Below are 13,798 nucleotides of genomic sequence, written 5' to 3'. Positions count from 1 at the left end.
TCTCTTTAGGTGGCTCTAAGCTCCACCCCCTCTGTTCCGGTTTTGCGCTCCGGCCCTACCGTTTAAATCTCGCGCGCTTAACATGCATTGGTTACATCTCTATGTGGTGGAGTACTGAGAGCGCCGCTCTTCGCTTTTTAACCCGGGGTTTTCAAATGTGACCAATCATCTGGCGTTCTTCCGCCGTCGAGGCATCTCACAGGAGCGTTAACAGTAGCCAATCAGAGACGGGTATTAGAGAACAAGCCAATGAGAAGGGCGCAGGAACGTGCCCTGAGAAGGCTATAAAGGCGGACCCTCAACGCGCGCGGTAGCAGTTGACTGCGGCTTGGAGCTCTTTTTCCTGCCTCTACCGTTATTCTCAAGAACCCTCTACCTCGCGCAGCATGTCGGGGCGCGGCAAGACTGGTGGCAAGGCCCGCGCCAAGGCTAAGTCACGTTCGTCGCGTGCTGGCCTTCAGTTTCCAGTGGGTCGCGTACACCGTCTGCTGCGGAAGGGCCATTACGCGGAGCGGGTCGGCGCCGGCGCACCAGTGTACCTGGCGGCGGTACTCGAATACCTGACTGCAGAGATCCTGGAGCTGGCGGGCAATGCGGCCCGCGACAACAAAAAGACGCGGATCATCCCCCGCCACCTGCAGCTCGCCATCCGCAACGACGAAGAGCTCAACAAGCTGCTGGGCGGCGTGACGATCGCGCAGGGAGGCGTCCTGCCCAACATCCAGGCCGTGCTCCTGCCCAAGAAGACGAGCGCCACCGTGGGGCCTAAGACGCCCGCGGGCGGCAAGAAAAGCACACAGGCCTCTCAGGAATACTGAGGGGCACCCGCGCTGCCGCGGGACCTTCCGGCCCTCCCGGGGCCACCACAAAGGCCCTTTTAAGGGCCACCACAGCCCTTTACGAAAAGAGCTGAACCGTGTGTGGCCCTGCCCTCCGCTTTCTAATGTTACCTTGTCTCCCGCAGCCACCCAGGCCGCTTCGCGCCCCCTCCCCCGCCTTCCAGGCCGTCCTCCATGCCCCCGCGCGGCCGCTTCCCGCCGCTGGAGCCACGAGGCGGTAGGCCCGCGTCGCCATCTGCAGTGAGGACGGGCGGCCAGGCTGCCCTTGGGGGGAAGCCGGTTGGTACCGGCGCGTGGCCCTGTCTCGGCGTGGCTGCGGACGGAGTGCCAGCCCCTGGAGGACGTGGCCTGGGGTGGGCCGGCCTCCAACTTGCGTGGGGTGCGTGGTCTGAAGGTGAGTCGGCGCCGAGCCGCCAGCCTCGCCCCCGTGATTGCAGTCCGGTCGTGTTACTTTTCCAGCTTGGTGCTCAGCCCGGGACTGTTCAGTTGTGACACTTGACTTCCAGGCTTCGATGGACGAGAAATCGATGTTTCCTGGTGCACCTTTTGCTGCCACGCTAAAGGCTTTCACAGCATCTCCATCGTTATTCACAGGCCTGGCTTAGACTTACCTTTCCAGAGAAGACTGCACCCCGCTCGGGTTCCCAGCTGGTGGCGTGGCCAGCACAAGTTGTGTTTGTGCCTGAAAAGGACTGGCAGCCACACCTGCCCACTCCATCCTGACTCATCCCAGCCACTCAAGCACCTAGTAGATACCAGCAAGTCAGTTAATCCCCGTTTGAACTGGAATTTTGCAGAGAATTCAAGACTAGTAATTTAGGTATTGGGGGGAATTTCAGATGGACTAATTTTATTAAATGACTTTTTTAAAAAAATGAGAGTCTGTTTTCATTTTGAAGTTTTAAGATCGATGAACATAATCTGGAGTGTTTATGGCAGTAATGTCCCTCTTCGGTTAATTTCAGGATTTGAAATGAGTACTATTGAAGGTCACTCTGGTGGCTTGGTGATAGGGAATCGCGCATGCCAATATAAAAGGTACCCAGTTCAAGTCTGCCAGTAGCTCTGGGGGAGAAAGATGAGTAATCTGTAATTTAGTGCCTCTGAAAAGCCGCTGGAGGGTCAGCTGTGGGTCAGCACCAACTCAACAGTACATAACTATTGAAACAGATGTTCCAGGAAAGCTGGACCCTCAGAGTAAAGGTTTTGTCAGTCCATTTATATTTTGACCAATATCCCTCCCAAATCCACCAAAACAAATAAAACTTTGGGAACTGATTTATTAATAGAATTGGTTACATTCAAAGGCCGTGGCTTAGACTTGCTCTGAAGAGATGAAGCCACCAACCTACCCAGGTGGCTCAGGCAAAGTCACCAAGGTCTTGACATGAAGGTCCCTGGAAATCTCAGCAGTTTAATCTGCTTGGGTAATCACGTCCCAGTTCACAATGAGGATGGGACAGTGGGCTCAAACACAGGCACTTGTGTGCAAAAGACTTGTTAGTGGGCATCATTAAGCTGCCGTGCAACATCCAGGATGTGCTTGGCTCCTTTGTTCAACAACAAGTTAGCCAGACTAATGCCCAGGTTCTCAGCAGCCAGCTGGGCTCTTCGTGGAACATTCCGGGCAGTTATGCCTACCAGCTGTGGGTCATCTTCAGGGCCATCCTCATGCTGAGTAAGAGAAGGAGTGAAATTTGGTAAGAATGAAAGACCATATGCAGTGTTTGCTATTCCCCTTCTCTGCCCACCAGGCTTGGTACCTGGGCAGTGACATGGACAGTGGCCTGCATGGTCTCTTGCATGCTATCTGAGCCATCCAGACTCCATACTCCCCCAGTCAGGTACAGCTGGAAAAGAAAATGGCTGCCTCAGTACATTCTGGGAGGGGCTACTGCCAAACCCATGCTGTTTGGGCTGACAGCTGAGAAAGCACAAGTAGAAGTGCCACAGTCCTTTCCTGCCCTCCTGCCCCATTCTTCGTGTACCTGTCCATCCTTCACAGCTGTATGCACTGCTACTGGAACACTGCAACCTCCTTCCTGCAATGAGATGCTCTCCCTGTGACCTCCAGGGTCCTTCCCACCCTGTGACACATCTCAGACACAACTCTGAGGGGGCCAGACCCAAGTCCTCTCCATACATAACCTTCAACAGAAATGAGTTACCACACACACAAACTCTCCCCACTACTGTGCCTACTCCCTCAGTGCCCATCTTCACAGGTGGAGCACAGACCCTACCAGGTGCCTCAGGAAGGCCCGTTCAGCGATGCAGCGGAGCAAAGTCTCAGGATCATGCAATACACCCACTAGGTCCAGGATGTCCTGGTCTTTGGCTCGAACTTCGACCCCCAGGGCCCCCTGGTGAAAAACAGCCTATGATATCAGACTATCTGTTCTCAACCACTGGTGCTAAGGATAGAAACTACCCATTTCCCTCTGCTCTCCAGGGGCCTTTGGGCCAACCACAACTTGGGAATGTTTATCCTGGGGGAAGGAGATGCAGAAGGCTGTGAATCCAGTTTATTGGCTGAGAGCAAATGGAAGGGTGGGTGCTTTGGTATTCTAGCTTCCCTGGTCAAGCATACCTGACCCACTGCATACATGCAGTCCTCAGGACACAGGATCTGTAGAGGTAGAAAAGGTCATCAATACAAAGATGAGGTACAGTGTGCTAGGGTTTCCCTATCACTGGATAGGTAAGTGTGGGAGTCTGGCCTCTAATTTCCAAACTTCTATCTTGAATAATTAGAGGAAAGTAGAAGCTCTAATAGTCTAGTGGTAAGAATCTGTGCTGCGATCCCAAAGCCACGTGGTTTGAATTCATCAGCTGCTCTGTAGGAAAAGGATGGGCTATCTCCCCTGCAATTACTGCTTCTCAAAATCAGCTATGAGTTGGTTCCAACTTGGTGGCACATACATATCACAACAGTGTACACAAGAAAATAGGGCAGAAAAAAAGCTGGGGAAGGGTGAGGGCAGCCTACCTGTCCCACCCGGTTCTGCCAACCCATGCGATGCAGGCCAGCTGCAGCCAAGATGATAGCACTGAACTCCTGCTGCTCATCCAGCTTGCGAAGCCGCGTGTTGAGGTTTCCTCGCTGTGGAGGAGATGCTAAGGACCAACAGTACTGAGTGACGCCTTACTACTCCCTTTGCCTCAGTTTTCCCCTCTTACGTGGCTAACTTCTTTCAGTTTTTAGTTTAACAATAACAGCTAACACATCACACCTACCACATGTCAGATACTGTTCCAAAGTACTTTACATACAGTATTTTCGTATATGACAGGCCCACGCATATGACGCATGCAGTTCCCATAATGTGCAAGGGGGCGTGGTAGCTTGCAAAAACTGTATAATACTCACACTAGTTGAATAAAGTGTAGTGTGTCAACTCACCTTATTTCACAACCTTTAAGGTAGGTCCCATTTTACAGATGAGGACAATGAGATATAAAGAGGTAAAGTAACATGTCTAAGATTACAAGATCTGAGAAGCCTTTTCTGACCCTCAGGCCTTAAATGTTCCCACTAGAGACTTTCAGAGCATTCCCTACCTCTACCATTGGGACACTTAGTACAGAGTATCTTTTTATAGTTTTTAGAAAATATATTGCATATTCACTGTAAAAATAAAAATAAATAGCATGTAAATAAAAATGGAAGCCCTCCCTATCACTTGGTAACATGAATGCCTATTTCCCTAATAAAATATAAACTCTGTGTAAGCATGGGCAGGTTATGTTGCTGCCATCATCAAGTGCCAGGCACTTGACTACGGTGAAGAAAGCAGTAAAAAATTGTGAACGTCTGGATTGGTGAATAGAGAAACAGCCAGCCCTCTCCACGCTTCCCTTGCTCTGGCAGCCCCTTTCATGCTCAGGAGTCCCAGGAAGGGTCTTCCAGATCATAACTTCCTCCTTGGCTGCTGCCCCTCCCTCTTTAAAAGGATACAATACTCCTGAACTCCAGATGTGGGAACTTTCTGTGCAGCTGGGCTGCTCTCCGCAGGGAGCTGGTTCCCACCACGCTGCTCAGAGAGAGTTTAAGATGGAAGTCAACAACAGGCAGGCAATCCTCCTTTTCTCTTCCTGTCCCGCCTCTGTGTGCAAACCAAGGTATTTCTTCCCCACTCACCTCCTCTCTGGCAAGGTTTCTAGGGTCTTCCCAACAAATTTTGGGTGAAAGACAACAGCATCATAGGGGCTCTCTCGTCTAGGGGTGGAATGACGGTCACAGAGTGAGGGAGAGTTTTTCAGTTCAAGATTGACCTCAGTTCTTTCTCTGCAGCTGGGATCTCTCAGTGGCACAGTCATGTAAGCATCACTAGCTAAAAGTTTGGTGGTTTTAATTTAGCCAGAGGACCTCAGGAGATAGGTCTGGCAATCCTGAAAACCATACAGCCTTGAAAACCTGTGTTCTCTGAAACATGGAGTTGCTATGAGTTAGAATCCACTTGATGACAACTAACAGTCACTTAACTATGATTTTCTGAGTTTTCTGCCATGTTCAACACCCCTAGGGCAGAAAAGAACAGCAGTTGGTGGAAGCCCAAGTCTCAAAGGGAAAAGGGGAGGTTAACATGCCCAGGCTCCCTACTATACAGACACACAGGCCCACACATGATTTGCAGGATTCTTACTTGCAGATGGCTCCAATGGTGAAGCCAGGAGGAAGTACAGTGGGTAAGTCCTTCAGAGAGTGCACAACCAGGTCCACTCTAGAGAGACAGAAGACAAAAAGAAGGGATTTGAGCAGAAAGTCCCATCTTTTCTTTCCTTACCTCTGCTTCAATATAGAAGCTGAAGGTAGTTCAGGAAGCAGGCCTTCCCAAGACCTGCCTTCCAACTCTTCCAGCCCCACCCCAGCCTTGCACTTCAGCCAGCCAGATGGCTCCTTTGCTGAAGCCCGAAAAACCCACCTATCAGGCCTCTCCAGCATATCAGAGGGCTCATACCCAGCAGTCTAGCTAATATCCAGGTCTGTAGAGCACAGGTTTCCAGCAAGACTCTGGGAGAGTGCCAGGCTCTGTCTCTCACTTACTCATTCCTCTCTAGTGCATGTTCCAGCTCCTTGGTAAATAGGCTTTTCTCTCCAATCTGCGGGGCAAGAATGAGTCTCAGAGTGGAGAAAGCAAAGACAGATGGGAAGACAAGGACTAGGAGAAGATGTTACCTTTGAAAGTGCAGTATCTAGAATCTTGTCCCCAGTGGTGGACATGGCAACTGAGGAAAGAGTTGATCAATTAGTGACTCATTAGTCAGCATCTATGGAGCCCCTCCGTGCCCAGCACAGCGCTAAGATTCATGGTGGGTACAGAAGCCCAGAAGTCCCAGTCCCTGACCTCAGGAACTGTGATCTAGCAGGGAGGAACAGATGCGTTTGTAAAAAGACCCAAAGCAGAAAACATTAATTGCCAAGCTGGCTCAGGTGGTTAGAGGTGAAGGTGTTCAGAGGAAAGGATCCTCTGAATTGGGAGCAGCTAAAAAGGATTTGCAAACACTTTTATCATAGGCAAAGCCAGAAATGCTGCGTTCTCCCCTCCAGGTGCTGGGCTTCCCATTAACTTCCATTCCTTCCCGGAGCACTCACTGATTTCAAACTGCAGGGTAGGGTATAAGGTTTTCAGCGCTGTCACCACAGTGTCTGTCTGTATTCGAGCCAGCTGGGGGCAGAAATTCAGATTAGTCCTCCCCTCCCCTCCCCTCCCCCTGACTCTCATAGTGCCAGGAAGATTCTGAAGGGATTTGACTCCAGACAGGGTTTGGGTGCCTACCTAGGAAGGGGAGGGGATCTGATCTCAGAGTCCTCTGTAATCCAATTTCTCCTGCCCAGGACCACCCTCCTCAGAACACGCTGCCATTCCACATGAGACTGGACGCAGTGTATCTTTTCCAATCATTCCCATTTCTTTCATCCTGGAATTAACCCTCTACACACTGGCCCCCCAACTTATGACCCCAAACATAGGCACCAGAATTCTTGTAATACATGTCCCTTCTTCACACTTGCACTCACCTGGCTCTTGCGTGTACCCACACGAATCACTCTCATCTTTGGGCCGTCGTCCTTCTCCTGCAAAAGAGTCCCCAGGTCAGTGTACTTATGTTTCTCAGCACTTTGTTCAAGAACCAGAATCAATGGCTTGAAAGAATGGAACCTCAGGCCCTGGCCTGTGGCCAGCCAAGCCTCTAAGCAGAGGAATATTCCAAGACTGGTCCCTTCATCCTCCTCCATACCTTCTGCCCTATTCAGGAAACCAGAGATGAGAGACCAGAGGGAATTGACAAGGCCCGCTAATGCTGCTGTAGTAACCAGAAAACTGAGACCCAAAACTGAGGTAGGCCGATGCAGTGGGAGTGCTATGCATGACCAGCTGGGTATACAGATAAGGCCCATCAGTCTGGCCACAGGGAGGGTGGAGTGTCCAGCGGGCAGGGGTGCCTGGGACTACGTAGGGGAACTAGTGCTGAGTCACTGGAGCAAAGGCTAAGCATCCACAACAGAGCAAGCATCCAGATGCCCCGGGCTACCACAGCTGCCCTGTAAAGAGTCTCTCAATTGGGGCTAGAAGGTACACATAAAGGGGTGGCGGCACTGACAGTTAACTTGCTCAGCTGTTAACCAAAAGTCGGTTGGTTCAAGCATACCCAGAGGCAGCTCACAAAAAAGACTTGGAAAAATCAAAACAAACAAAAAGGCTTGGATATTTACTTTAAAAAAATTTTTTTTCCCATTAACAATTCTGTGCAGCACAGTTCTGCATTGACACATATGGGGTCGCTGTGAGTCAGAATTATTCAAAGTCAGTGTTTTGTTGGTTTATTCCCAACAGATCTGATGTGCAGTCTTGCTCTGCCTCTTGGCTGGGTGACCTTGGGCCCATCATCTCACTGGCAATTCATGTTCCGTAAAATGAAGATATTTGTGTGAGTGGTTCGAATCCATCAGGCGCTCTGCTGGAGAAGGAGGGACAATCTCCTCCAGTACCAGTCAAATCTGATTTGACGGTACATGCACAAAAAATAATAATTAAAAAAACAAAAAAGATATTTGTTTGGACTTAATTAAGACTTAGAGGTTGAGCCACTTAAAAGTCCATGCCTCTGGAATGTTGTCTCTAATTTCAACAAGGAAATACTGAAACATTTCACTGACAAATGCGAGCCCAAGCCAACAGATCAGAGGAACATGGCTCTTCCTCTTGCCAGGGCACCGTCAGCAACAAGATCAGGTGGCAAGCAGGAAGAACTGGGTTCCACAGTCCAAGCAAGAGGCCCTGCTTCTTTCTAGATCAAACAGTAGATACACCACTTTCCACCACTGATCTGTCAACCTTCCCTCTTCTGGAATCTTCATCCTATGGAGTTCTTTTGCAGCCAGATTGTTGCTAGAGGAAGTGACAGCTTTCTGCTCTGAGACTCTAGTGCACTGTTACAATAAACCCAGGAAACCTGTGAGCAAATGAGGCTAAGCTTGAAAAGGCCATATATTTTCTGGGCTACGGAGATCTCCTAGGAAGGAATCTCAATTTTCAACTCAGCTCATTGCTGTTGAGTGGAACTGTCTCATAGCTGGTTTTCAAGGCTGTAAATTGCACAGGAGGTGATTACCCATCTTTCCTGAGGAGCTACTTGGTAGATGTGAACCATCAGAGAAGTGCTACCTTTTAGTTAGGAGCATAAATCCCTACCCACTAGGCCACTAGAACTCCCCAGAAGGAATTTAGAGTCTCACAACTTCTGGGTTCAAACAATCCTTTATGCTCATTGAATCTGCACCTTATATTTGAGTCAAACTGTTAGATAAATAAGTATTTATTGGTGCCCCCCCCCCAGCACATGGAGGGGTAGAGGAAGCCGCCATGATGGATGTGTTTCAGATGATTTGGCACCACAAGACCACTATCTTCACTGATGCCAAGGAGTCGAGCACCATGTGGGAGGTGAACTGCGTCATAATGGGCATCCTCAAGCGGCCACGCCAATGTGAACTGTCTGTACAAGGACAGCCAGCTCCAGAGGACGCCAAGACACTGGGCAAGTGTGGCTTCACCAGTCAGATATCCAGGTCCCAGGCCTCAGCCAGTGTGGCTGCCTTCTGGGCAGATGACATGTTTGAGGCCCCCTAAATTGAGCCCTTCTCCAGACAGCCAGAGCTGCTGGATGTGACGAAGCTGCAGGATTTAGGAAGAAGCACCAATGAGCAGGCTGTGCAGTGAGGGTGGTGACCCCACCCTCCCAATAAAGAAGATTTAAACTCAGCCTAGGTCTTGCCTCCTTCTCACACCCTTACCCTAGGGCATCTGGGCTCACCCTGACCATGGCTGGCAGCCCAGTCCAAATTCTCATCCCAGCACCTGTTCTTCTAAGCAGGCCAGGAGCCCACGCCACCTCTCCAGAGTGAGGGGCTGTAGAGAAGCCCTGCCCGTCCCACCAGGAGACAGCGCTGCCCCAGGCACAGCTCTTGGCCTGATCTGGAGACAGTGGACCCATCTGAGAAAAGAGAATCATAGCTGGTTCTATTCATCCCCACAAGCCCCAGCATAATAAAACAGTCTGTGGACAAAAAAGAAAAAGTATTGAGCACTTACTGTTTGTTTTTAAGGAACTCTGGTGGCATATTCTGTAGGAAGTTGTGCTGCAAACTTAAAGGCTGTGCCTCTCCTGTGGTTCGAATCTACCAGCTGCTCCGGAAGAGAAAGATGGGGCAATCACCTGTGCTATTTACAGCCTTGGGACCGGCTGGAGGGTCAGCTATGAGTAAGTTCCATCTCAATGGCAAGGAGTAAGTGAGTGAATGACAGCATGGTGGTTAAAGTGCTCTGCTGCTCCTTGAAAGTGGCCTGGTGGTTAAAGCACTGTGCTACTATCTGAAAGGTTAGCAGCTGGGCCTCACTGTGGGAGAAAGATGTGGCAGTATGCGTCTATTAAGCTTTACCAATTTAGAGACAGTTTCTTTCTTTAAAAAAAATTTTTTTTATTATTTTTGTGTGTGTACCAGCAGATTAGATCTGACTGGTACAGGAGGAGATTGCCCTTCCTTCTCCAGCACAGCATCTGGTGGATTCGAACCGCATACCTCTGGGATTGCAGTGCAGCTTTTTGCCATGAGGCCATCAGAGCTCCCTGAGACAGTTTGTTTCTATAAAGATGTATAGATTAGGAAACTATGGTAGTTAAGTGGTAAGGAGATGCACTGCCAATCCAAAAGGTGGTTAAAATCCACCAGATGTTCTATGAGAGAAAGATGGGCAGTCTTCCTTTGTGATGTATACAGCCTCTGAAAACCCACTCACTAGAGGGTCAGCTATGAGTCAATTCTGACTCAGCAGCACATGCAAAATGAGGCTGTAGCCTATCGCATGTCATGAGAATGGGGCTGGTTAGGGCAAAGTTCAAATCTGTTGTTCATAGGGTCACTCAATGAGTCATTAAGCCAACTAATACTAGCACGGGGCTATGAACTTTACAGGGTCCAGGATGGGTTGGGTTTGGTATTTGTGTTGTTTTAATTACTCTTCAAAGGTATCCTAAACCTCAGGGCAGGCATTTTACATTCATTTTACAGAGGTGTAAAGGCCAGCTTTGAAAGGTAAAGTGTAACTTATCCTGAATCACACATCGAGCTTGGGCTGAGAGTTGAAACTAGAATCCAGGGCTTCCTATTCCTAACCCCGTGCTCTGAGTTGTCAGCAAAGGCAACAATCCCATTCCTCACCAGCAAGCTGGAGGGGAAGAGATAGGCACCTGCCCCACCTCCCTCTCTCTTATCACAAGCTGGCCATAACCAGCCTCTGCAGTTTAGATCTGTACAAACTCAGCAAGGATGCCCCACCTGCTCCCAGTAGTAACCTACAGGTCTGTCTTAACTAGTGGGGCTCTGAAAGGATAAAACTAAACTAGCTGTCACATATCTAGAGTCAAGGTGGCCCTCTATGTGTCACAGTGGGACTGTGCTCCACATGGTTTTCAGTGGTAATGACTTTTCCCATGGTGATTACTAGAGCTTTCTTCAGAGGAACCTGTGGTGGGTGCAAACTGTCAAACTTAGTAGCCTACAGTTTACTAACCAGCCAGCCAAAAAGAAAAACACCCCAAACACTACCTGTGAGTTTATTCTCACTCTAGATACCCGCCACCAGGTTTTCCTGATGTAAATCTTTCCTCAAGTAAATCTTTACATGCTGCCTCTTGTTTTTCCAACAAAGCAGTTAGTGGATTCAAACCACAAGCCTTTCTGTTAGCAGCCCAACACTTAATGGCCTAGTCACAGGGGTTCATTAGAGCTTACACCAGGTGACCGGCAAAATGAAAACGGGAGAAAGGCAGGGCGCACTTCTAATAAGTATATGTGCAGTAAGAATACTTGAGGGTATCATCTCCTTTCCGAAACCGGGGTGGAACATCTTCCTAGGATCACTGCAACCTGTCATCAGGCCTGAGAGCTGTGGAAGGATCACGTGGAATCACTGTTGCATACAGACTTCCCAAACTGGGTTACTAAATCTAGATCCCTGGACGTGACATAGTGGGAATCCTACTCAGTTACTGGTGAGAATCTTCTCACGAAAACCCCACCACCGCTCTTAACCCCGCCTCCACCGCTACCTGACTCCCTTCTTTCAAAGACACCTTCAGCAGCTGGCCCTTTAAAATCTTTCCGAAATTTAAAAAAAAAAAAAGACTGATAGACGCTCCAACCAATAGACAACGGAGGATGGCAATCTGGGACCAATCATTGCATCGCTGATCCGGCAAGCCGAAGTAGTAAGGGTCACCCGTACAGAACTCACCGTCGTTGCAGCCGCGTCACCGTGGCCAGACATGGCTGTGCTCGAGAAGGAGACCAGGGAAGTGTCATTAAGGTCCGTTAGGGGTCTAGAGAACCAGAGGCTCCGGATGGCCGGTTTTTGGGGCACGTGGGCCTGAGCTCTTCCTACACCCCAGCCTTCGGGATCCGTGCTGGCAGAGTGTCACTTCCGGCGCCGTCCCGTAGGGGAGGTGCTTTCCTCTGGGCGGAAACTGGACCGGTTGTGACAGCCGAGCGCTTTTTACCTGGCTGATGAGTGTTACCCCAGACAGCCTGCTCTGAAACCTAAACCTATCACTTCTTTCTTGTTTTGGCTACCACTACTGTCTGAGCCAATTCTACTGATGGTCAGCAGCCAAGATCTGCCTGTACTCCCTCCAGACGCCACCTAAGGCAATAATCGTGCCCTAAAGGATCTAGTAAAAACAAAATTCCTTTACTAGTGAGTAAACTGCTTTATGACCTCACTTATCTAAGCAAATATGTAGAAAGCAAAGACTATTAATGGTTATGAGAGATGAGGAAGGAGTTTTTGCTTGGAAGCTTTTTTTATAAGTAGCAGTCATTGTCACGGAATTGTACACAGAAAATTTGTTGAGATGGTAGGTTTTATTTTGTATATTTACACACACAAAACCAAGCCAAGGGCCCTTAAGCAAGTCACTGGGCCCCTAAGCTACTCTTGTAAAGTGCAAATAAAAGGGCTGCTCCAGAAAGCATACCAGTTGCTGTCGTGTAGATTCTGACTTATGTGACCTCAGGTGTGAATAAAAGAACTGCGCTATAGGATCATTTGAGAGGCTGGGCTTTATGAGGAGCAACATAGCATCAGGATTGGAGAAGACTCATCAACAACCTGAGTTACACAGATGACACAGTCTTGCTTGCTAAAACTGAGGAGGATATGAGGTGTTTGCTACAGAGAATATCAAGGACAGAAAACCAAAAGACTAATTACTTTGGGAAAGTCTGCTGTCTGGGACCTTGCCAGAGTACTGACGAGCAACAATGTCAGTCTGGAGACTAAGGTGTGCCTGATACAGGCCATGGTCTTCACAAATACTTGTTATGCATCAGAGAGCTGGACAATAACAAAGGACGACAGGAGATTGATGCCTTTGAGTTGTGGTGCTGGAAAAGTGTGTTAAACCTAACAGTGGACTACCAGGAGAACAAACAGGTCTGTTCTGGAAAAAGTGAAACCAAGCTGCTCCCTGGAAGCAAGGTTTTTGAAGCTCTGTCTCACATACTTTGGGCAAATGGCCAGAAGGGACCAATCCTTGGAGAAGGACGTCATGTTTGGAAAACTGGAGGGTCAGCACAGAAGTGGAAGACCCTGGATGAGATGGATCGACTCAGTGACTGGAGAAATGAGATTAGGTCTGTCAGAGACAATGAGATTGGCTCAGGATAGGGCAGCATTCAGAGCCAATGAGTCACAGGTGATTCGATGGCACATAACATTATCACAGGATTTTCCACTGCTGAAGTTTAAAAAAAAAATACATCACCAAGCCTTTCTTCTGGAAGAGTGAACTCAAGCTCCCAGGATTTCGAATTGCAGGCAAGCACATTAGCCAATCTGCCCTGTCCAGGACCTTTCTAAAAAAGTTTCCCTGCTTTTGAGATGGGTCTTCTGTTGAAATATTTTTGCTGTCTTGATTTAGGCACCGTTTCTGTATGAATGAGAAAATTGGTGTAGAGGTTAACTATCATACCAAAAGACAACTATGACACTGCCATGCCAAGACTGTATTATTGTTACATGGAAATATGCTAGTTAGAAGTGCGTTTTCCTCTAACATTAATAATGACAACCGTGTATGGGGCCCCCATCTACTGATAACTGCTGTACAAAGAACTAGACACCATTAACTGCTTACATGTTTCATAAAAGCAAGGTAGGTGTTCTAAGTACTGGTAAAGAAATTGAAATGCAGAGCAGGTAAGCATTTTGCCTTAAGGCAAACAACATAATCAGGATTCAGGTAAGTCAACTAATTGCTGTATTTTTAGGCACCACATACAGCCTCTTCTAAATATATCTGAAACAACATCAACAATGCATCCTTCAATTAAACCAATCCCATAGGAGCCACTTTCCAACAAGTTATGGACAGCAGCTCAGCAACAGCCAACTTCA

General features: G+C 48.6%; 2 protein-coding genes and 1 pseudogene across 3 annotated transcripts; 2 read left to right on the top strand and 1 right to left on the bottom strand.

The window, feature by feature from the left end:
* Window positions 1-383: 383 nt before the first annotated feature.
* On the top strand, window positions 384-818 carry LOC102867578 (histone H2AX-like). Its single transcript, XM_006890849.1, has one exon. The coding sequence runs from the start codon at window positions 387-389 to the stop codon at window positions 816-818; it is 432 nt and encodes a 143-aa protein (XP_006890911.1). The 5' UTR covers window positions 384-386.
* Window positions 819-2,339: 1,521 nt separating this feature from the next.
* Window positions 2,340-11,684, bottom strand: HMBS (hydroxymethylbilane synthase). Of its 2 annotated transcripts, XM_006890847.1 has the most exons (14): window positions 11,639-11,684; window positions 6,862-6,915; window positions 6,436-6,508; window positions 6,019-6,068; window positions 5,887-5,942; window positions 5,486-5,563; window positions 4,981-5,058; window positions 4,798-4,873; window positions 3,829-3,942; window positions 3,430-3,468; window positions 3,083-3,202; window positions 2,828-2,881; window positions 2,603-2,689; window positions 2,340-2,513 (listed from the first exon to the last, which is right to left on the bottom strand). In XM_006890847.1, exons 1-14 carry the CDS (start codon window positions 11,669-11,671, stop codon window positions 2,340-2,342), a joined length of 1,086 nt encoding a protein of 361 aa, XP_006890909.1. In that variant the 5' UTR covers window positions 11,672-11,684. The 2 variants fall into 2 exon arrangements, with proteins under 2 accessions (XP_006890909.1, XP_006890910.1); XM_006890848.1 differs by lacking the exon at window positions 3,083-3,202 and having other exon boundaries at window positions 11,639-11,671.
* On the top strand, window positions 8,711-9,064 carry LOC102867171 (annotated as a pseudogene).
* Window positions 11,685-13,798: the final 2,114 nt, after the last annotated feature.

This window comes from Elephantulus edwardii, unplaced genomic scaffold (genome assembly GCF_000299155.1).
Source record: "Elephantulus edwardii isolate Elephantulus edwardi_28Jun2011 unplaced genomic scaffold, EleEdw1.0 scaffold00093, whole genome shotgun sequence".
Taxonomy (NCBI): Eukaryota; Metazoa; Chordata; class Mammalia; order Macroscelidea; family Macroscelididae; genus Elephantulus; species Elephantulus edwardii.
This window is presented reverse-complemented; position numbering and strand designations above follow the sequence as displayed.